Below are 23955 nucleotides of genomic sequence, written 5' to 3'. Positions count from 1 at the left end.
CGGTATCTGTACACGCTGGTTCAGCGCAAAAGGATATATTTAGCGAATGAGATTAGCCACACTCCACTGTGGACAAGTCAGGATCGTGGAGTTCCAGTGGGAAGGGGAGTGTGCCTCGCACCTATCACGTCAATAGTTAATTAATAGACAAATTAACAGATAACGAAACAAATTCTAACATTAACGAATTTATAAATTGATGTATGACATTATAATTTTTTCTTTTTTCTTTTTATTGCGTTTGCCACGTCATCATTTAACGATCAGATTGATAAAAATTTTAACGGAGGTTTGAAATTGCAATGAATTGTAAGTTGATATACAATATTTAAAAAATAAGGTATGAATTTATTAGATGATCCAAAATTAAAGTGGTAAAATGCAACTTATTTTTAGTTCTTTGTATGTAATCACTTCTACCCACTCTCCCATTCTTTTAATATGGTACAATATTCATTAGCATTATGAAGCATGCGTACAAAGAGTATTTCAACCAAAAAAAAAAAAAGCACCCGCATCGAAAATTACATAAAAAGAGTTTTTTTTTTTTTTTTTTGGTGAGAACCATATAAAGACTATCTTCTATAAGAAGACCGACAATAAAATCGAGGAGTTTCTCAATTCAAAGAAAGTCTTACCCCATCATCTAATCATATCAAACAAGCTTATGTGGTACCCGATCAGCCTCTCTTATCATATGTTTGTATTGAACTTGCTAGATACAATCAAGGAAAACTTCTGCATTATTTAAACATGCATGCATTATGGATATAGGGGTACTAAAAGGCGGAAGGAAGTAGGGATCAAGATCGTCCAAGGATCATTTGAAGTTTGAAAAATATATATGCGAAGGTTTTTTGAGGATCCTCTCAATGTTTAGTACCGGTCATTTTTGTGCTTACTAAATATTTAATGTAATGCATACTAGTCTCGATAAGTTGTATCGACAACACTTGATAAATTCTCTCTACATCACTCATCAGGCTCCTTTGTCATATGTCTCTATTTATTGACATGTATGCAACATGGTTTGATTGACGACAATACGCCTACAAAGTATTCAACAAAATACTTAACGAATAAACTAAATTTTTATTTTTTACACACTTCACCCTGTGTTTCTATCTTAAAAACTTATATTTACCTTGGTACCTAAAGTTTAAATCCTAAATCTGCGATTGTCTATGATTTTGTGAGTTTGTGACTCTCAATAAACGGTGCAACTTATCGTTTTACTTCCCAAGTCAAAGAAGCTGATCCCATCATCCCAATAATGCATTAAAATATAACATAAAAATCAGGAATTCACAATCACGGACTTAATAGTTGAAATGCTAGAAATAAATATATGCATCATAATTTTTTTTTATACATTTGTGCAATTATCTATGTGGTAGACCGACTTTGAGGCTAAATGATGCATTAAAATATATAGAAAATTAGGAAAATGAATTGAAAACTTTGAGTTTTAATCAAAATGATAAAAAAAAAAGTGTTGTAAGTGAATAGTATCATGAATGATTTTTTCAAGTAAAAATATCCTTAACGTTAAAAGTTAACAGTACCAAAAATGTTTTATTAAAACTCTCTAATAGCATCTTCAAAATCCCATGGAATGTACTGAATTGACAAAACGATGGCATGACTTTAACATTTCTTGTTCTTTAATCTCAAAAACCGATGAATAAGACGGCATCCCCAAAACAAATTAAGTACCTGGCATCATGCATTGTTGGGTGTCGAAAACATAGACCAGTATATTAAATATAATAATACAATAATTAATAAAAAAATCAAAATTTTAATTAATTATATTATAACATTAGTTGTATCTTACTGTGTTTTTGACACACTTAAATACTCTCGTGTCAAAGGGTTCGGGGTTGACGTACGCGGTATGCCCCATGAAGGCTTGCAAGATTCACGGTGTTACTGTCCATATTTCCAACTTTTGTTCTACCAAACGTGCTTGCTCCCATCACGGTGGGGCTAGCGGCCTTCACTATCGGCTTTGAATTTTCTTTTTCGTTAGTAATAAATAAGCACTCGTATTTTTTGGTGCGAATTTAAGGCCTTGTGTTTGATAACTTGTCAACCAGGTAAGAGTGGTTGATAAGCAGTTGATTGATTAAACACGCACTTTTATAAGCTACAATTGCAACTTATCAATCAACTGGACCTACCACTACATGCACTACCAGAAGTCAAACTCTCAGAACGACGATTGGAGATATTAGAAATGCCTGCATCTTGCAGTTGCGAAAAGTCACAAGTTTGACGATTTATTTTCAAAAAATGAGGGCTCCCTAATAACAAATTTATTTTTAATTTTTAGTTTTTATCTTCTATGCTAAAGGTAGGGAGAAAATACATTGGCAATTCAAATGAGGAATGAATAAGAAGTATGAGACTGAGTGGAGGTACGTAATTGGAACAACTCAAAATTGTTTTCAATTTTTTGTTTTTAATTTTCACTTTTGTATCATTCTTGCACTTTTTTTTTCTCACTTTTCATCCATCATCTCTCTTTTCACTCTTTTTTATTTCTCATTTTTTTTAATGCTTTTCTCATAAAAATACAAAATAAAAACAAAATAGTCATACTAAACAGACCGTGAGGTTTTTGAACAATATAAAGACAATATCGATCGAGCAAACGTTTATTGAAGTAAATATTTCACTCTTCCAATATCATTAGTTTATACATTTGCATAAAATTTTCTTTATCTTTAATCAGTCGCTTCAATAAAAATGTCAATTTATAATTTTTAGTCAAGTAAAATGACTTCTTGAATGTTTATGTATTGTTCTTACTTAGTAACTTGGGCCCCACAACACGTGAATGTTGCCTTAACTAAGTAATTTGGGCTTCACATGTCGACAACATTGCTCAAATGCATAAGGTTGAAGTTTCACTATAAAACCAAATAGCAACATAAAGAATAACTCAACTACTTATAACACACATACAAAGTCAATTTTTTCCTCGATATGAAATTTATATACTCACAACACGTAATGCCAAATGGGTATTTTATACAAAAACAATATATGATGAGTGGAGTAAATTAATTGGAGTTGGTCACTGAACCACTCTTCACATGTTATAAGATGTTCCAACATCAAACCACATGGTAAAGATGGAAGCATGATCCCAGACCGAATCACATGCTAGTGTGCACGATTGATGTGCCCATAACCTGATTACTTGGATCATGTTGTTGAACACAATTCATCACACAAATAAAAAAATGGCATGCAGTTGAGACTCTCATGCGCAAGCATATGTTCATAGAATAATCGTACAAAATTACATGAATGCAATAATTTTCGGAGTAGGATTCTCCCCTCATTTTTTCATCTCCTTCCATCTCCTTTTTTCACATTTTCTATTTTGTCTTTCTCATTCTATAAAAAAATTAATATAAGATGTTTACGTGACTTAACTGTGACCGTTCAAATAGGAGGGGAGAGAAAGGAAGGGAAAAAAAGAGGAAAGAGAATCCTACTCCATAATTTTCAGTTGACCTAACATTGTGCGCATGCTCTGGTATGCGTATATGTCGACAATATTATTATAAACTCTCTTAGTTATTCAATTCAATTGAGTAGAATATTAAGCCCATTCATATAAAAGTATTTCTATAGACTAATGTAGAGGCTCATCTGGTTTATCTATGTTAAAAGAAAAAGAAAGTCTCCAGATATAATATATATATACTTGGATAAATTATACAGAACTACCTCAATTATTGGATCATTAATAGTTGCATACCTCGTCTTTAAAAAGTTTCAATGTCATACCTCATCTACGAATTTGTTACAATTTCATACCATTCGTCAGTTGTCTGTCAATTCCTCAGTTAAAATGCTGACGTGGCAAGTGACGGGACCCATTTTCTATTAAAAAAATAATTAAATATTTAAAAAATATTAATTTAAATAAAATAAAATAAAGAAACCCAAACCCATATCTCATCCCTCTTTCCATCCTCGACGAAACCCATCCCCCCTCCCCCATCCGTCCCCCCTTTCCAAACCTAGAACCCTACCCCCACCTCCCCCGCAACCCCCCTCTTATGCCTCCCAACCACCTCCCTCTCCTCCACTCTCTTCACCTCCCTTTTTGAGCCTCCTAACCACCTGTCTCCCCTCCCCCGCACCCTTCCTCCCTTCACTCCAAAACCCCCCCTCCGCACCCTCTCTTCCTCCATCTCCTCCTCCCTATCATGGTGCTCTTCCCCCCTCCCCCTCCTCCTCCTTTTTCTCCTCCAACTCCTCCTCTCCTGCTTCACTAACCCCCCCCCCCCCACCCACCCAAGCCTAACCTGCAACCCAAAAAAAAAAAAAAAAAACCACCATCTTCATCTTCCTCGAGAAGGTGGGTGCAGGGAAGGGCGGTCGGGGAAGAAGAGATATGGGTTTTTTTTTCTGGGTTGCAAGTTAGGCTCGGGTGGGGGGAAGACGAACTAGGGGTTTTGAATGGGGGGAATGGGTGTGGATTTAATGAGTGGGGTGTGTAGAGGAGGCAAGAGGGTAGGTGCAGAGAAGGTGGAGGATGGGTTCGTGGTGGGTTTGGGGAAGACTGGAGGGGGAAGAAAGGGGTGGGTTGCTGGGAAGGGATCTAGGTTGCAGGGAAGGGGAAGGGGTTGGGGTCGGGGAAGATGGGTGTGGTTTTTTTTTTTTGGGTAAATTATTATTTATACTTTAAAAAAAATACATAATCATATTGAGATATACAAATTGCAAATCAAATGACATATAAACTAATGTATCAAAACATATTGAAAATATTGGGAACAAACATATAATGAGTGTTCATCCAAGTATTCAACAAGTCTCTTACAATTTGTTGAACTAAAATAAAATGCAAAATGACATGTCTAAGAAAGAGCCACGACCTAGACGGGTGGTCTAGGCGGGCAAGGCACATACCTAAAGAGGTCTTGGCGTCATTTCTTAATTTTCAAAAGACTAAGATTTAAACTAGATGGTGGCCAGCCGTGACACACCCCGACCCAGAATGTCCACCTAGACACCCCGAATCACAATGTGCTGGCTGACACCTGGAAGGTGGCGAAGCCATAAAGTGTAGTGATGTGGAAAAAGTGAATAAATTAAAACCTAAAAGTGTCTAATTTAGAGTGAACATGTGAGCGGAATTGAACCCATATCACACAAGTGATGTCAGAGCATAGATAAATTGCAGTAAAAGAAGAGTAAAAACATTTATACCGAAAGGAGAAGTCTCCTACATAACAGCTTTTGCCAACAATCCTCGTCATCACGAAACCTCTACCACTAAAATCCTGGATGCGCGAAAAATAAGGGTGAGTGGGTCTATAAAATAAAGTTTTCTAAAACCTTTTTGAAAACATGTAACCTCTCACTGTAAAACAAGTATATGATTTTCCAAAATAATAATATAATAATAGGTAGTAGGGAACCTTGCAGCATAAGTGAGTTAAAGGATATAGGGTGCTACTACGAAATATCTCATCATCAAAACTCAAATAGCTGTCATAAAATCACAGTTATGAAAAATCATCAAATTCCACTGTTATGAAAATCACTGCTCATTATCTATGTAGGCACACAAGTCATACAGAAAGTAGCTGCATGAACAAGCCAGTTGTAGATTTTACGTTCTAGTACTACATCAAGTGAAGCTAGCGCTGCGCGCATCACCTACGAGTCCAAACAACAAACCTAGGGACATGCTGGCACCTAACTCTGGATCCAAAGTGAAAGTAAATGGTGCATGTGAACATACACGTGAAGCTAGTCCTTGGCCCAGGACAGTACATCTAACTAATAAACACCATGCAAACATATAACAATGAGCAGATATAGTAAATAAAGATGTCATGCCACATTTTATATTCGTAGTTAATAAAAATATAAAGTGTAGAAAATCTGATAAGAAGATAAACATGGCATGTCACATCAATTATGTAAAGAAACAGTTATGCAGAAAAATCATATATACATACATACATACATACATACATATAATACATATATATTTAAAACCAAAAGACCGACTCACATAACCAAAGCGTGCTCGCCCTTGGTGAGCCTTGTCGTTTGTCAATCCAAATAAGCTTGTACCTATACCAAGTCATGTTGACTTTAGCAAAGTACTTAAACATAAATCATACCCAAAATGGACTGATTAATTATAATTTGTCCAATTTTTGCATTTTATGAAATTGCCCCTAAAACTAGAGGTAATTGCAAAGATACCCCCAACTTCCTTGAATTACCAAACAGGCCTAAAGCTTCAACATTTTTTTTGCAGGTTGGTACTTGTTGTAAAAACAGTACAGCAACAACATTCTTTACTAAAATTTCCCACCAAACATGCATATTCTAACATTGTACAATTTCTAACACCTAACGTGATTAACGAAATATACCATTGGGGTTCTCGTATGTGGTCGCATTTGGCCGGAAAATAGCCTGCAATTCCGTGGTCCTTCGCCTGAAAATCTGGAAAAATGAACCTGAGTTGATTTCTCAACCATTTAACGCACATAAGGTATCAACACGAAGCTTGGGACGAGGAGAACATTTTTATACCTCTTGGGGGAACAAAACTTGGTTGGAGGTGATCATAAATTGGCTTAAAAGCCACGACCAAAATTGAGTTTTGCATAAACTTGATGGATTTAAGCATGCAAGCTCGAATATGTGGTCAATGGGTTTGTGGGAAATCTTTCCACACGCTCAACTCAACCAAACCAACAAGGTTTGGCCTGGTTTTGCTCGGGAATCCTACAAACTTGCTGGAAAAATGGTACTGGGCTAGATATTCTTCCCTCAAACGCATTGAAACATACATGCATGCTAGTAAAACATACTGAAAACTTGAGAGAGAGTTTAATGGTGGAAACCCCGAGCTTACCATGGTCGGAGGAGTAATTATTCCATAGGCGATCGTCGACAAGTCCTAGAGGCTTTAGGTGATTTTTGGTTGAGTTTGGGGAGTTTTGGAGATGGTATGATGGCTGCATGGGTAGTGTCGAGAGGAAGAGATGAGTTGCACAAGGAGAGGGAGCTATGGGTGATGTAGATTAAGATGTGATGGAGATGAGTGAAAAAAGAAAGGGAATGATGTGATGGAGTATAGGAAATGGCTTGTGTGTGTTAACTAGAAAGAATGAGAGATGTAAGGGAAATGAATGGAGAGAGAGAGAGAAACCAGTTGTAAATGGGAGAGAGATGTGAGTATGTAAGAGCAGTTCCACCAAGGCTTGATATCCCAACACCCAGTCCCCTAAACAACCCGGCACCTAGCTAAAACCCTCTAGCCCAGCCTAATAGGCTGGCACCCAACCCAAGCCAGGCAAGATACCGGCCCAGAATTGACAAACTTATAGGACGGCCTACATGACGCAGGCTGACATCAACCACTTTTTTTTTTTTTTTTTTGCTCTTGAGAGGGAGTTGTTGTGGAGGCTGAGGAGCGGAGCTGGTCGAGGCGGGAAAGGGTGTTAGGAGGGAAGGAGCCATGGAGGGAAAAAGATGGGAGGATGAAACGAACGATGAAGAGGTATGGAGATGCAGAAATTAAAAATATTTAAAGGACATGAGGTGTGGAGATGCAGTAGTCGAAGCTCATTGAGGGTGTAGAGGAGCTTGTTGTTAAGGTCGGCTTGGGATTTAAAGGACAGGAGGGTGACGACGTTGGAGGATGAGATGATGAGTTTTAGAGGCGGTGGTGGGAATTGAAGGGAAGTGCAAGGGTGGACGGCGATGGGGACGAGGAAGAGGTGTGGAAGATGAGAAAATAAAATTATTTTAATAATAATAATAATATTTTATTTTTTTATAAAGTTAGAAATTAAAAATAATTTTTTTATTATTTTATAATAAAAAAATATTTTAATAAAATTGACTAGGCTATTTTTTTAGGGGTGGAGATGCATTTGGCATATTACTGTTCTATGGGGTATATCACTGTTCACTGAGTGGATTAAATAGGCTGGGTGCTGGCTCATTTTCTTTAGGGGCGGAGTTGCTCTTAATACTTTTTTTTTTATTATCAACTTTTACTTATTAATATCAAAAACTTAAAAAGTGTGGCTATTTTTTTATATGATGTTCAAATTTTGGTTATATTTCCAATTTACAAAAACAAGCTTATTATACTTATTTGCGTTTTGGTCTAATAATATATCGTTTTTAACAAAAAAATTATTCAATTGTAACATGTCTATTAAAATCCGTTTTATGTAAGTCATTTTGTTTATAATTAAAGGACTTAAAGCCAATCTATTTATACTTAGAGCAATTCCACCGGGGACTCATTAGGCCGGCACCCAGCCAATCCACTCTAGCCCAGCAGATAGGCTGGCACCCTACCTAAGCTGGTCTTCAGGCTAGCCCAGAATCGACAGAGCCATTGACCGGCCCATCTGACGCCAGCGTGACGTCGGAAGGCATATGATTTTTTTTTTTACGCCAAGCGCGTGCGATACACAACAGAAAGTGGGGATGACCCTCCAACATATGTGCACTGAGATGATCAGATGGAGGCCACGAGTTTGTTTCTAGGCCATTGGATTTCCAACGGCTAGTTTTCTGGACCATTGGATTTCCAACGGTAACAAAAATTTGAAATTTAAAATTAATGGGTACTAACGTGGCACAATGAGGACCGCTTACTATTCATTGGGGTTTATCAATATTCACTGAATGAATTAAATAGGCTAGATGCTGGCGTATTTTTTTTAGAGTTGGACTTGCTCTAAAAGTGAAAAGAAAGTGAGAATTGATTTAATAATGGAAAGTAATGGCAGTGTCTGATAGGGAAAAGTGGGTTGTCCAAAACCCAAATAAACCATTATTTTAACGGTTCATTTGCACGCACCAACCAAAGTCGTCAATACATGCAATAAAAAATGAGTATGATTCTCTTACTTCTTTTTTTCTCTATTCTTCCATCTCCTCCTATTTGAACGGTCACGGTTAAGCTATGTCAACATCTTATATTAATTTTTTTATAACAAGAGAAAGACAACATAAGATAATATGAGAGGAAGGGATGGAAGAGGATGGAAAGAGGAAAGAAGAGAATCATAGTCCTATAAAAAAAACTCTGCATGAAGGCAGATTTCAGGGACAAGGATTGTCTGCCCTCCACTTCCGGTGCCCTCCCCGTGCCCTCCTGTTTGTGTAGTCACGGTTAAGCCATGTCAACATTTTATATTACTATTCATTTTTGTCTTATTATATCTATAAAAAAACAATATAAAATGTTGACGTGGCTTAACTGTGACCACACAAAACAGGAGGGCACGGGAAAGGCATCGGAAGTGAAGGGCAGACAATCATTGTCCAGATTTCAATGTCCCAAAAGACTCATGCAGTGGTGCACGCTGCACAAGGGGAAATTCCAAGTTTAGAATTTATCTTGGATATTTTTACACAATTTCGAACGTAATTTGTTTGTTATAACTCCAAATTGAATTCCATCTGCGGCCACATGTTCGTGAAAATAAGTACTATTCAAAAATAGTAAAATATGACTGGAAAAATGAAGGGAAATTTGAGTCCACGTGGAAGGCCTACGTGACATCTTAGGGGTATTTTGACAAGTTAAATACTACTGAGAATAAAATACGATAAATCTCGGGACGGGATGTCACAAGCCGCCTAACACCTAGACAAGGCCTAGGCGGCGCTAGACAGAAATTTTTAGAACTGTGACTCTAATTATATATGCATTAACAAGCACCTTTTGTAGTTTTCCATTTTTTATTTGTGAAGAACAAGTTAGCCAATAATAGTTTTTAATTTCTAAACCCCCTACTCCAATATGATAAAAGAATAATAATCTCTACTAATTAATAAAACATTCATTGTCAACCAAAATCCTATGAAATTACCAGTTTAACTCTCTAATTAAAATAGAACATGAATAAAAAATATGGGGCATAAATGTAATTTTACACAACCAAATTTTGTTTTTTTTTTCAAAGCCTCACATATATGTAATCCTAACATATCTCAAATTAAAATTAAAAAAAAAAAAACTTCTCATTCCCACATTCTCTATCACTCTCTGCCTCTCTCCTTCTATTTCAAAAAAAAAAAAAAAATCTCACACATTTTGTGTGTGCCCATATGCTAGTAAAACTAATTCATGTTGCACGATAACAAGCACACGAAATAGTTTATTTTAAAATAGTTTCACTTTATAGTTCACATCACAACAAATAATTTGCACCAACACTCATTTGGGATCCACGTCAGTTAAAAAAATAGACGTGCCAAACTACCAAATGAAATATATATATATATATTTATTTATTTTTTTTCAACAAACAATATTATTTAAGGAAGAAGATTTTGACGCGTCCATAGCTCACCGTTTTTAACAACTAACCCCAAGATTTAATATATTGAACCAGATGCAACGATTTTAGTGGGTTAACAAAATTTTCCTATTTTTAATTAAGTCATTTCAAGAAAATGAGAAACCCTTTTTTCTATTTTTTCAATTTTACAGAAAAGCAACATATTGACGTTGAAAACTATATTCTCACAATGGAAAGTAAACAAATTGCACTTCACACTTGCAACGATTACAGCATCTTTGACTGGATATTCCACACTTGCAAGTTGCAACACTTCCCACACTCCCAAGTAGGGCCAACTTCGAATGGAGAGAAGGAGAGAGGGGACATGAACAGTTGAATAGTAAATAAGCGAAGTCAAGTATGCCTAAGGGTGAAGCGTGTCAGACACTGTGAGAGCGGTAATAAACAAACCAAACTTGTGAAATCGCAGACCCAGACACTTTCTATATATACTCGCTCCCACCCCTTCGTTTGGATCTCACAGCTCTCACTCTTTCTCCCTGGTTCATTGATCCCACTTTTCGTCTTTCGTCTTCTTGCTGAAAATCCAAACTTCCCCAGATTCAGGTACCCCATTTTATTATTGTTATTATTGTCGACAACACAATACGCGATCATTCTTATCTGGGTCATAAAAAAACCAGCTTTGTTCTCAATGAATGGTCTGTTTAGTATGCACAATCTCCACGCTGCACGTGGCTTCTGCCCGTTGATTCCTACATTTTTCAGGCTCTAGTTTTCTGGGTCCTGATCAGAATTTTGTGCCATTGTGTTTTGATTCAATCCGAGATTTCAGGCTCATATGTTCAATTTTTCAGTTTTTTTTGGGGTTTTTATTATTTTCAAGTTCTGATTTTTTGTACTTTTTTGTGGTGGGTTAGTTGTCCACAGAGTGAGGATCTGTGGGGAGCAATGGCTAACAGGAATCTGGAGAAGATGGCGTCCATTGACGCGCAGCTTCGGCTTCTGGTTCCGGCCAAAGTGAGCGAGGATGACAAGCTGGTGGAATACGATGCTTTGCTTCTGGATCGGTTTCTGGATATTCTTCAAGATTTACATGGGGAGGATCTCAGGGAAACGGTGAGTTTTTTGGGTTCGATTAGCTGTGAAATTGATTTTGATCGGTTTGTGATGTTCAATCTTGATTTTGGTTGGTACCCGTGATGTAAAACACTTGAATTTGTGATTAGAATTGGCTGCATTTATATTGTATTGCTAAAAGTATGGAACTTTGTGTGTGAATTTGAAAACCCATTTCGAATTTGTATGAACCCTTTGATTTTAGTGGATTTATGAATCCTTTAGGGTGCGTTTGGTACGCAGATGGAACGGAACGGGACGGAACGGGACGGGACGGAACGAAGGTGTAATTTTTGAAAAAGACATGGGGTATATTTGTCTTAAAATGGTAAAACATTGCGTTCCACAAACGTGGAACAAACCCGTTCCAGGGGGAGGTGGAACGCAAAAACACTCAAAATCTGTTCCGTGGAACAGCCCGTTCCACCCATTTTTGGCGCACCAAACGCGGAACGGAACGCCTCGTCCCGTTCCGTCCCGTCCCGTCCCACGTACCAAACGCACCCTTAAGGAACGTACAAATCTTGGTTTTCGATAGAAATCTTCTTTATATGGGAACCCAAATTCTGTTCACGATATGTTAATCAATAGTTTTCTAGGCTCAGTTTGAGATGTTTGATTTGGTCAATGCCTATGGTCCAAAGCACTTGAATTTGCAAGTGGAAGTTTGAAACTCGTATTGTATTTAACCGCCTATTTAGATATTTTAATCAACAATTTTTAGGCTTTTGGTAGATTGGTTAATGATTCATGAGAGATCCCCAGTGGCTTGAGTTTGAGCTCTTCAGTCGGATATGGTTTGGATTGGAGAAAATACAAAAGGAGTCATTAATGTTGTTAGTTTTGAGGCAAAATTGATTGTGATGAGTGTTATGAGTTGCACGATTATGGAACACTAACGTCATTCATGACATTTATGTTTGTACAGGTTCAAGCATGTTATGAGCTTTCTGCTGAGTATGAAGGAAAGCATGACCCGAAAAAGCTGTCAGAGCTTGGAAATGTATTAACAAGTTTGGACCCAGGTGATTCTATTGTTATTGCAAAATCCTTCGCCCACATGCTTAGCTTGGCCAACTTGGCTGAGGAGGTCCAGATTGCTTACCGCAGACGACAAAAGCTCAAAAAGGGTGACTTTGCTGATGAAAATTCTGCAACGACTGAATCAGACATTGAAGAAACTCTCAAGAGGCTTGTGGGGGATCTCAAAAAGTCTCCCCAAGAGGTTTTTGATGCTCTTAAAAATCAGACTGTTGATTTGGTCCTCACTGCTCATCCTACACAATCAGTTCGTAGATCCTTACTTCAGAAGCATGGAAGGTTTGCTCTTGAACTACTACTACAATCTGCATCTTTGACTTTTGTTTGTAGAAACTCGTGTAGATTTATGGCTTAGATTCTTATGGCTCTCACTCTCTCTCACTCTTGGACACTCACATTTGTTCAGGATTCGGAATTGTTTAACCCAGTTGTATGCGAAAGACATTACTCCTGATGATAAGCAGGAGATTGATGAGGCACTTCAGAGAGAGGTAGCCATTTTACTTTTTCATGTGTACTATCAATATCTTGATTTTATTGACGTGAGCATTAAAAAAGGACTTTTGTCCACATATGCATTGCTGAGAATATGTTTGACTCCCATAAAGTGCATTTTCGTCAATTTGAAATTCAGGTAGATTCAACAGTGGCAAGATTTTTCCAAATATTATGTTTACATGAGACAATCCGGCAGGATATTCTGAGTCTTGTAGAATTCGAGCTTGAGCTTGAAATGATATCAGTTGTCAATTATTCTCCTTCATGTTGGTTTTTCAATTTGTAGATCCAAGCTGCATTTCGTACTGATGAGATCCGAAGAACAGCTCCCACACCACAAGATGAAATGAGAGCAGGGATGAGCTATTTCCATGAAACAATTTGGAAGGGTGTCCCAAAGTTCCTACGTCGTGTTGACACAGCTTTGAAGAATATTGGGATTAACGAACGGGTTCCTCATAATGCCCCACTTATTCAGTTTTCTTCTTGGATGGGTGGTGATCGTGATGGTATGACTCTTGTTCAATAACATGAATTGTGCTATCTTGAATGTATGATATATGTGCCAACTTGTGTGCTTTTGCACACCGTTCACTAATTTGGATCAACATCTTCTTTCATGGGAGCAGGCAATCCAAGAGTAACTCCTGAGGTAACAAGGGATGTTTGCCTACTGGCTAGAATGATGGCTTCAAACTTGTACTATTCTCAGATAGAGGATCTTATGTTTGAGGTACCTGAAAAAGCATCTTGAAATTGTGTTTGAGGAGTTTCGTTACTCATTTAAGTGGTTACTTTTTGGTTTCAGTGGGATTTTGTTGCTTTACTATGTTAGTCTCTGTATCTTGCTAATTTCTTTTCTTTTCTGGCAGTTGTCTATGTGGCGGTGCAATGATGAACTCCGTGTTCGTGCAGATGTACTTCACAGGTCCACGAGGAGAGATGCAAAGCACTACATAGGTAATCATAGTTCTATTGCGGTTGGTCCCTCAATATGATTTTTAAAATTACGTCCTGTGCTGCATTTTCTTAATGAGACGTAGAGGGAAACTGTTTACATGATGGATTTAAAGAAACTTGAATGACGTGGACTATACACGTCATGCTACAATATATTTCTTCCAACATTTTTCATAAATATTGACTAATAAACAGGTGCACAATGTACAGTCCAAGTAAAATTTTACACTAAGTAAAGCCCAAATAAAATGAGCTTATACTGATATTTTAGATCTCCACAACCATAAAATTGCTGCAGTAACACAATGGCAACAAACCTTAGATCTAGTTTCACTGGCTGAGATAACTCTGGAGAAAAAGGAAAATCGGTTTATATATCCGGCCTTAAAAGTCTACATCAGTATGTGAAGATAGCACGTGAACTGCAGTCATATGGTGGATTACAGTTATAGTTAAACTTTTTCGAGTCTTATTCTTCAGTGCATCTAATTTAGAGAACTTGCTTTTGTAAACCATAAAGGCAGATGACCTTTAATTATTAGGAATAACATTCAAAGGATCTACATCCTGTTCACTGTTCAGGCTTTCCCAAGGAATACCCACTGTTATAGACCAAGAAAACAAGCACAATTTTTCCCTCCAATACTTACGGTTTTCCTTTCATGCCTTCTAATTTGGCGAACATTGTGTTTCTTGTGATACTTATTGCCTTTGTTTCTTGATTCAGAATTTTGGAAGCAAGTTCCTCCAAATGAACCCTACCGTGTGATTCTCGGTGATGTAAGGGATAAGCTTTATCATACACGTGAACGTTCTCGTCAGTTGTTAGCCAGTGGGCACTCTGACATTCCAGAGGAGGCAACACTGATTAGTGTTGAGCAGGTACTGCCATTCTTAAGAAATTGTGTGATCCATCAGATGGTGTCATATTATATCTTGCCCCTTTATTCTCATTTGGTTAATCGACTGTAAGCCTAACTGTGATTTAAATTATGTGTAGTTCTTGGAACCGCTCGAACTCTGTTACAGATCACTCTGCTCTTGTGGTGACCGGGCAATTGCTGATGGATCACTTCTTGATTTCTTAAGGCAAGTGTCTACCTTTGGACTTTCACTTGTGAAGCTCGATATTAGGCAAGAATCTGACAGGCATACTGATGTGATTGATGCCATCACCAAGCATCTGGAAATTGGTTCCTATCGTGAGTGGTCTGAAGAACGCCGTCAGGAGTGGCTTTTATCTGAACTGTGTGGCAAGCGCCCACTGTTTGGCCCTGACCTTCCAAAAACGGAAGAAATTTCTGATGTTTTGGACACATTACATGTGATATCAGAACTTCCATCTGATAACTTTGGAGCATACATCATATCAATGGCGACTGCTCCATCTGATGTGCTTGCAGTTGAGCTCCTGCAACGTGAATGCCATGTGAAGAAACCACTGAGAGTTGTTCCACTGTTTGAGAAGCTTGCAGATCTGGAGGCTGCTCCTGCTGCTTTGGCTCGGCTTTTCTCGATTGATTGGTATAGAGAGCGAATCAATGGAAAGCAAGAAGTCATGATTGGGTACTCAGATTCTGGCAAAGATGCTGGGCGTTTCTCTGCAGCATGGCAGTTATATAAGGCACAGGAGGAGCTTATAAACGTTGCTAAGAAATTTGGTGTGAAGCTAACTATGTTCCATGGTCGTGGTGGCACTGTTGGAAGGGGAGGTGGGCCCACCCATCTTGCTATATTGTCTCAACCACCAGATACGATTCATGGTTCACTCCGTGTCACTGTCCAAGGTGAAGTTATTGAGCAGTCGTTTGGAGAGGAGCTCTTGTGTTTTAGAACACTCCAGCGTTTCACCGCTGCTACATTAGAGCACGGAATGCATATGCCAGTTTCACCAAAACCGGAATGGCGTGCACTTATGGACGAAATGGCTGTTGTAGCTACAGAGGACTATCGTTCCATTGTTTTCCAAGAACCCCGATTTGTCGAGTACTTCCGTCTTGTAAGCATTTGATACTTTAATTACATTAATTTTTCTGCTCTGATTATTTTCGATGTAATGACCATTGCGTACTTGTGATCCAGGCTACACCGGAGCTGGAGTATGGTCGGATGAACATTGGCAGTCGCCCCTCAAAGCGAAAGCCTAGTGGAGGCATTGAGTCCCTTCGTGCAATCCCATGGATTTTCGCCTGGACACAAACAAGGTTCCATCTTCCAGTGTGGTTAGGCTTCGGAGCAGCCTTCAGACATGTCATTAAGAAGGACATTAAGAATCTTCACATGCTGCAAGAGATGTACAACCAATGGCCTTTCTTCAGGGTCACTATTGATTTGGTTGAAATGGTGTTTGCCAAGGGAAACCCCGGAATAGCTGCGTTATATGATAAACTCCTTGTTTCAGAAGACCTATGGTCATTCGGAGAGCTATTACGGTCCAACTATGAAGAAACCAAGAACTTTCTGTTACAGGTAAAATCTTCGACTTTGAGAGAACACCTATGAAATTTTGAGTACGTCATAAAACATTGAGTAGTTCATAGTTGTATACCAAACGAACAATGAAGAAATTCATCAGTTTTCTCGGAACATTTGTCGTGATTTGTTACTGCATGAAATAAATTGACGTTTGCCTTTTTGTCCCTTGGTAGATTGCTGGACACAAGGATCTTCTCGAAGGTGACCCGCACTTGAAGCAAAGACTCCGCCTGCGTGATTCATACATCACAACCCTCAATGTTTGCCAAGCATATACACTGAAACGGATCCGTGATCCAAACTTCCACGTGACACTGCGGCCACACATCTCAAAGGAAATCAACGAAACAAACAAGCCGGCTAATGAACTTGTAAAGCTGAACCCAACAAGCGAGTACGCGCCTGGTCTGGAGGACACCCTCATCTTGACAATGAAGGGTATTGCTGCCGGCTTACAGAACACCGGTTAAACGTGTATTTCTGCTCTTTTCGTTATGTTTTTCTGCTTTCGAGAGACGGGTTGTGTCCCGAAAAACTGAGTTAAATTTACCCGAAAGTGGATGATGCCTTTTAATCATCCACCTTAAGGCCAGATATTTGAGCGAACTTGTTTAAGTTCTGTGATCAGATTGCTGTGCAGAATAACTAGAGCCAGCATTGTCATTGTTGACACAAACTTAAGCAAACACGCAGTGGAACTGTTTTGTTGTGTTTCAATGCAAAATGGCATGGCATTTATGTGCTTCATGTTTCATGGCTTGTTTTCTTGACCATCAAATAATTCCAACTTTCAAAATCCAAGGATTGTTTCTACACAAACGCAAAGAGGTAAAATGTCACTTGTATAAAAATTAAAATGATTTGCCGAATGTATACATAAGCGAACAACAACGGATTGGTGGTTTTTATTTATTTATTTATTTATTTTTACAACTTTCCCTAAAAAGCATGTTTTTCGACGACTATAATTTTCTTGCATAGTAGATGCGATTACTACGATTGGACATTCAATTGGATACCTACTTTTAGGATCGTACAACTATGGTTGCAGCTCGAAGTGCTTTCATATTTGATTGTACAAGTTTGGGACCCTTGGGTTGTGTAAGGTCATCTCCAACACATCCGTCTAGAGGGTCAAATGATTAAAAATAAGTTGAAATGACATGAAAACCGTCTCAAACCGAGGGCCAAGCAAATGGTTTGTGGATCCCACCAGGTCAAAAAAAGGAGAAAATGGCCAACCGGTTGGCCCAACCTAGCTAGCTAGCCGGTCCGGGGTTGGCCAAAATTTTTGAATCCAATGGTAGTTGACGTCAGTTACCATTGGATTTGAATTTTTTTTTCCCGGCCAAATTTAATTTTTTTTTTTTAGAAATTCCCCTTTTTATCCTATAAATACCTAAGTCATTCCTACATCATTTCTCACATAATTTTCACCATTCCATACTATCTCATTTCATTCTATTTCAAATTTTCACATTCTATTTTGTTACCTCTTCCAATAATATTTCCTTCAATTTTTTCAATAATTTTCAAATGGCCAGATCTGTAATAAAAGGTAGGGCTTAGACCCGAAAAGAAAATAAAGCTCTTTGCAGGGCTTATAGATGGGTCTCGGAATATAGTGTAAGGGAGACTTCTCAAACAAGTGAAGGTGTTTGGACTCGTGTGTCCAAAAATACTATGAGTTCTACGAAGGCACCACTCCACCGAATACTCGAAACCACGAGAATTGTTCTTCAAGATGGAATAAACATCTTTATCCAAGTTTGAATAAATGACATCAAGCACTGTTAGCGGCCGCAAGTAGACATGAAAACGGCGCCGATTACTACGACGAAGTAAGTGTTTTCACAATTTATTAAATTAATTTCCTTTAATTTTTGTAATTTCATAAATTAATTTCCTTTAAATATTAATTATATTACATTTAATTTCATAAATTAATTTCCTTAATTTTTGTAATTATATTTTCTAGGTACGCCAAGCGGAGGAATTGTATATGGAGGGCAACTCGAAACCTTTTAAGCATCACCGTCGTTGGGAAATTTGTAAATAGTGGGTGTTATTTGAAGATCCACCTCAACATAGAGTAGGTCCTACGCTGATGTTCGAAACTGCATCCTTAGTTGTAGATGGGGATGAAGATGGATCTCCTACCATTCAAGAAATAAGGGTAGAAAATCCGTCTTCTCGGGTGAAGGTTCCATACCTAGGGCTATGGGACGAAACAAGGCCCGAAAATTGAAGGAAAAGGGCAAAGCAAAGGATGATATCGCCTTTCAACAGGAAATGGCGGTCTCTTTGCGATTCATGGCAGAGCAAAATGCCATTGCCGCGGAAGAAATGAACCGTAGGCATGAAGAACGGGCTAAACAAATACAAGAAGAGATGAATGATAGGAATGTGCAAAGGAACCTTTTATATTACACTCCAATGAGTAAGCCCTATTTTAATAGGAAAAAGAGGGAAATTATGGCCTGACGGCAGTTGTTTACCTCCGACTATACTCCTACAATGGCAGATGATGAAGATGATGATTATAGACTTTAAATTTAAGTTGTTGTAGTTTTTAAATTTAATTTGTAGTTTCAAAATTTAAGTTGTAGTTTTTAAATAAGTTGTTGTAGTTTTTAAATTTAAATAATAAATTATGTTTGGCCCTTTGGCCCTCAGTTGGAGATGATTTTTTGTTACATGGCTGTGTTTGGCCTATGGCCCTCTGGCCCCTTAGTTGGATATTATAAGAAATATGACTCTACACTGTTCATTAAAATATTAACTTGGCTACAAAGCTAAAACGAGTCATCTGGCCCTCCTTCGATTGGAGATGGCCTAAGAGGATTGAATTTGTAATATAAATTAAACAAAACCTCTAAAATGAATGACCAAAAATAAGATTAATGGTTTAGAAGCGTATAGTATCTCATATTTTGAAGTATCGTAAAATTTCCTCAATATTCTTTTTAGGATAATGTTAGTGAGATTAAATTTGAAAATCAAATGATATATCACCAATAGAAATTAAGTACATTAATCAACATTTAATAATCCAATAATTCCCCACCACATCAAACTTTAATACAAGTGGTGGACTGGTGAAGTTTTAAATTTAATCACCAAAGTTTCTTAATCTTAACTTTGCAAGAAAGCAAAGAATTATTTTCCTCTACACACACACCCATTTCACTGAGTAACCCCGAAAAGCTACAGCAGCAGAGTTCACCATGTCTCTCTCCACGAGGCTGAGACGCCCTCAACAGTCCGATGATCCTTCATCATCATCATCGCCGCCGCCGTCGTCATCTTACTCGAAAGTCGACAAGCAAGGGAAATCGGACGGCGGCGCTGCCGACAAAGGGTTTGGGTGGTTCTTTCCGCTGGTGGCTCTGGGAATGCTGAGGTACATGAGCGCCACATCAAACATCATACACGACTGCGACGAGGTCTTCAACTATTGGGAGCCTCTCCATTTCCTTCTCTACAAATCTGGTTTCCAAACTTGGGAATACAGGTACCCTTTTCAATTCTCTTTCTTTTTCCTCTCTGAAAAATTGAAACTTTGTTCTGTTTTTAGGTGTTTTGTTTTTGGGTTTTGATTGTTTGTTATTTTCTGGGTTGTTTTTATTTTGCTTGGTATGAAATTATTTGTCTTTTTGGTTATTTGAAGTTTGTTTGATATTAAAGATGTTAATATAATGCTATTTTTTGTTATAATTTGTAGAGAACTATTAAGCTCTGGATTCAATTTATTGGGGAATTTGGTTGTCCTCGAAAAGCTTACTGCTTACTAACGTACAAGATTTTGTAGAGCATTGCAGCTCATGAACTAATTGCAGTCTTCATATGAACCGATGTGATTTACTTCGTTACGGTAGTTTTATAACTAGTAAGTGAATCTTCAGCGTAATGGCTTTTGGTTTATCGAGTTTGATTTTTACAAACTGACGTTAGAATGGAGCTAATGGTGTGGATATATGTGTTTAGATTAGCATTTTGTAGTTGGAGTTAAATGCTTACCATTGGTAGCATGATATCTTTTTTACTCAGTTATTGTATCCTTTGCTGTGTGCTCTTAAAATATTGTCTGGATCATGGCCATTGTAAATGCGATAATGACTGCTTTCGTTTTCTATTTTAGAAATCCTACGTATGAATTTTATTGTTATACGCCTTTTGCAGTTCACAGTTTGCACTTCGGTCCTATTTGTACATTCTTTTCCATGAATTGGTGGGTCAACCTGCTTCCTGGTTGTTTGCTGAGGAAAAAGTACGATTGGTTTTTTCCCCTTGCCTTTTTTGAACTTTCTGTTTTATTTTAGCAGAAATTTATTTCTTGCCTTTAGTGTTATGGAGTTGTGCTGAACCAGTTCTTTGTGCTTACAGGTGAGAGTATTCTATGCTGTTAGAATCTTTCTTGCTTTCCTTTCTGTTATCACTGACACTGTTCTGGTAGTTGCTCTTTCAAGAAAGTATGGAAAACGTCTTGCTTCTTACACACTTGCAATGCTATGCTTAACCAGCGGTTGTTTTTTCGCTAGCACAAGTGAGTTGGCCTTAGCTCTCTTGCTTTTCCGGAGCTAATTATTCCATAAATGATTGTTGATGACATTACTTTTCCAGGTTTCTTGCCAAGCTCGTTCTCTATGTATGCCATGTCTCTTTCATCCGGCTTATTTCTACTTGATAAATACGCCATGTCAGTTACAGTCGCAGCTGTAGGCGTAATCCTTGGCTGGCCATTCTCAATCTTAGCTTTCTTACCAGTCACATTCTACTCTCTAGCTAGAAGATTCAAACAAGCTTTTCTTGCCGGGGCAGCTATCTCTGTTGCTCTTCTTGTAAGTCATTATTGGTATTTTGTGGGTGGATGTACAAAGTATAGCCTGGACCTGCGTAATTGGCACAAATAGAGTTATATATTTCACTTCTTCTCAAAAAAAAAAAGAGTTATATATTTCACTTTAAGTTATTTCTTTCATATTTTTTTATGATGCTTATGCTTATACATTGGAGGTCTTTTCAGGTCTCGTCGGTTCTCATTGATCATTACTACTACAGCAGATGGACATCCTCTGTGTTAAATCTGTTGATCTATAATGTTGCAGGAGGCGGTGAGAGCCATTTGTATGGAACTGAGGGGCCGCTATATTATCTAAGGAACGGATTTAACAATTTTAACTTTTGTTTTGTACTTGCATTGCTGTTTTTGGCAATGGTGCCGATTGCAAGGAAAAAGTATGCCCCCAACTTGCTGATTGTTGTCTCACCACTTTATATTTGGTTGGCATTCATGTCTTTGCAGCCACACAAAGAAGAAAGGTTCGAATAATGTTACCTTTTATGATATCAGGAAACTTGTTACATACTGTTCTATTATTGATTGAATTTGAGTATGTTCCTGCTAGTCGTATTTGCTTATCTCCGACGAAATCTACCACTTCCTAAATTTGCTCACTTGTGCATTTGCAATAAAAAAAATTGAAATGCTGTTGATAGCTCGGTGCCTTGATATTTCCTTTATACTTTCTCCTCTATCCTACTTAAACAAAATCTGAGGTTCTTCTGATTATTAATATTTCCATATTTCTCACCATAATCATACACAACACTAACCTTGCGTTGTCCTTCAACAAATTTTTTTTTGGGGTTATTTTTTTCCCCATAGTCATCAATGTCCAGTTTGTGTATTTCTGAGTGGCCAAGGGTCCGTTTGTAGTCTCGGATAGGAATGTTTTGATATTTAGTGAGTCACTTTGGTATTTGGTGATGTCACAGAATTCTTAAGATTGTTAGTTAACTGCACTTTAGATGCAATTGATAATTAGATATTTCCATTTATCATTGCAGGTTCCTTTATCCAATATATCCTCTAATTTGTGTTGCTGCTTCGGCTGTCATTGAGAGCTTTCCTGATGTTTTCCGATCCGATTATGATTCCCAAGGAAATTCTCCGACGGTTATGGTGAGCTTATCCTATTTTTCATAAATTTCTGTTAAATTATCTTTCTGAACCTCGTATGGTCACACTATTGTTTATTTGTACACACAGACAGCAAAGATTCTTAGACCGGTGGTTCTTAGCCTTATATTATGTGCCTCCCATGCTCGTACGTTTTCAGTGATCAATGGTTATTCTGCCCCTATAGAGGTTTACAAGCTTTTAGAGGATCATGACGATGTAGGAACAGGTGAGACCAGTATCTTGCTGTTATGTTCTGTTTACTGATACGAACCTTCTACAACTGTGTAGCTTAATAATGATTAAGTAGCCAGCTTTTTCTTTTAGTGTTCATACACTTCCATTTTTTTTCACACGTGTTTTTCTTGTTGAGGTCTCAAATTGCATAAGGAGCTTATTGGGTTCTCTAGTTGATATTCTGGTCTGCAATTTTAGGAATCCATGTCTTTCTGAAAATTCTGGGCTTCCTTCTGAATTTCAGGTTCTGTTCTCTGCGTTGGAAGTGAATGGCACCGTTTCCCATCGTCGTTTTTTGTTCCTGATTATGTGGGAGAGGTTCGTTGGATTGATGATGGGTTCCGAGGACTTCTTCCCTTCCCCTTCAATTCTACCTTGGGTGGAACTGCAGCAGCGCCACCATATCTTAACAACAAGAACAAAGCGTCCGACTTGCAATATGTAATCAATTACCATTCTCTAAACTAGTTTACATAAAACTGAAAATTGCGTTCATTGTAAATGACCAATCAATTTTGTTACAGCTCCGGGATCTTGATCAATGTACATTCCTTGTCGAGCTGCAGCTTAGTCGGCCTTTCCCTTCTCGGGGAAGTGACTTATCAACTTGGGAGGTAAAATTGAGTCCGCATTTACACACAGTTTCCTAAATGAATTGCTATGTGCTGAATTAGTTTTCTTCTAAATTCAGGTGATTGGAGCGTTGCCTTACTTAGACAGAGAGCTCTCGCCTGCCAAGTACCGGTCCTTTTTCATCCCGTATCTGTGGCAGCACAAGAATATTTTTGGCATGTACAAGCTGCTTAGAAGGGTCCCGAAATGAAAGGAGATGGTTTAGTGGATCACACCTTGGTTCTGAGTGACAGTGTTAGATTCTGAACCAGCATGACTTCTCTAAAGTGCTAACCCGCCTTCTCTTCGGAGGGAAAAAGAAGGAAAAGTAAAAGGAAGAACCCCTTTTTTGACGTTGTTTTAACTGTTTTGGTCGGTGTGACTTCCTCAAAGTTCTTACAGAAAAATGAGTAGTTGAGTTCAATGGTGTCTTGGATTGCGTGTATTTCTAACCGTTTGATGTCCCTAAGCACCAAACTGAGAATTTGTAATTGATGGAAGAGTACACTACTCTCTTTTTTTAGCCCCATTTGGTAATTCTTTTTTTTTAATTTTATTAATTTTATTTTTTTTTATAAAAGAAACTGCTTCATTTTAAAGTTGAGCAACTATAAATTTTGGTAAAAATAAAATATCGTGTTTATTTATAAAGTAATGACTTTCAGTAGCCTTTAAAAGTAGTTTGTAAGTCGTTTTTAAAGCCTTTTTTTTTTATTTTTATAA

General features: G+C 37.8%; 2 protein-coding genes across 3 annotated transcripts; both read left to right on the top strand.

The window, feature by feature from the left end:
• Window positions 1–10740: 10740 nt before the first annotated feature.
• Window positions 10741–17175, top strand: LOC103448757 (phosphoenolpyruvate carboxylase, housekeeping isozyme). Of its 2 annotated transcripts, XM_008388025.4 has the most exons (11): window positions 10741–10934; window positions 11249–11447; window positions 12376–12767; window positions 12895–12979; window positions 13273–13495; window positions 13616–13719; window positions 13859–13946; window positions 14674–14828; window positions 14947–15945; window positions 16029–16415; window positions 16595–17175. In XM_008388025.4, exons 2-11 carry the CDS (start codon window positions 11280–11282, stop codon window positions 16889–16891), a joined length of 2898 nt encoding a protein of 965 aa, XP_008386247.1. In that variant the 5' UTR covers window positions 10741–10934; window positions 11249–11279; the 3' UTR covers window positions 16892–17175. The 2 variants fall into 2 exon arrangements, 1 of the variants encoding a protein (XP_008386247.1); XR_011573502.1 differs by lacking the exons at window positions 13273–13495; window positions 13616–13719; window positions 13859–13946; ... (2 more) ...; window positions 16029–16415; window positions 16595–17175 and having other exon boundaries at window positions 10768–10934; window positions 11249–11673; window positions 11959–12767; window positions 12895–12928.
• A 2359-nt stretch (window positions 17176–19534) lies between these two features.
• Window positions 19535–23761, top strand: LOC103448756 (alpha-1,2-mannosyltransferase ALG9-like). The gene is made up of 10 exons (XM_029089082.2): window positions 19535–19935; window positions 20604–20691; window positions 20808–20967; window positions 21045–21262; window positions 21448–21743; window positions 22272–22386; window positions 22474–22612; window positions 22865–23061; window positions 23145–23234; window positions 23312–23761. Exons 1-10 carry the CDS (start codon window positions 19649–19651, stop codon window positions 23441–23443), a joined length of 1722 nt encoding a protein of 573 aa, XP_028944915.1. The 5' UTR covers window positions 19535–19648; the 3' UTR covers window positions 23444–23761.
• The last annotated feature ends 194 nt before the right edge of the window (window positions 23762–23955 follow it).

Source organism: Malus domestica, chromosome 11 (assembly GCF_042453785.1).
Source record: "Malus domestica chromosome 11, GDT2T_hap1".
Lineage (NCBI taxonomy): Eukaryota > Viridiplantae > Streptophyta > Magnoliopsida > Rosales > Rosaceae > Malus > Malus domestica.
This window is presented reverse-complemented; position numbering and strand designations above follow the sequence as displayed.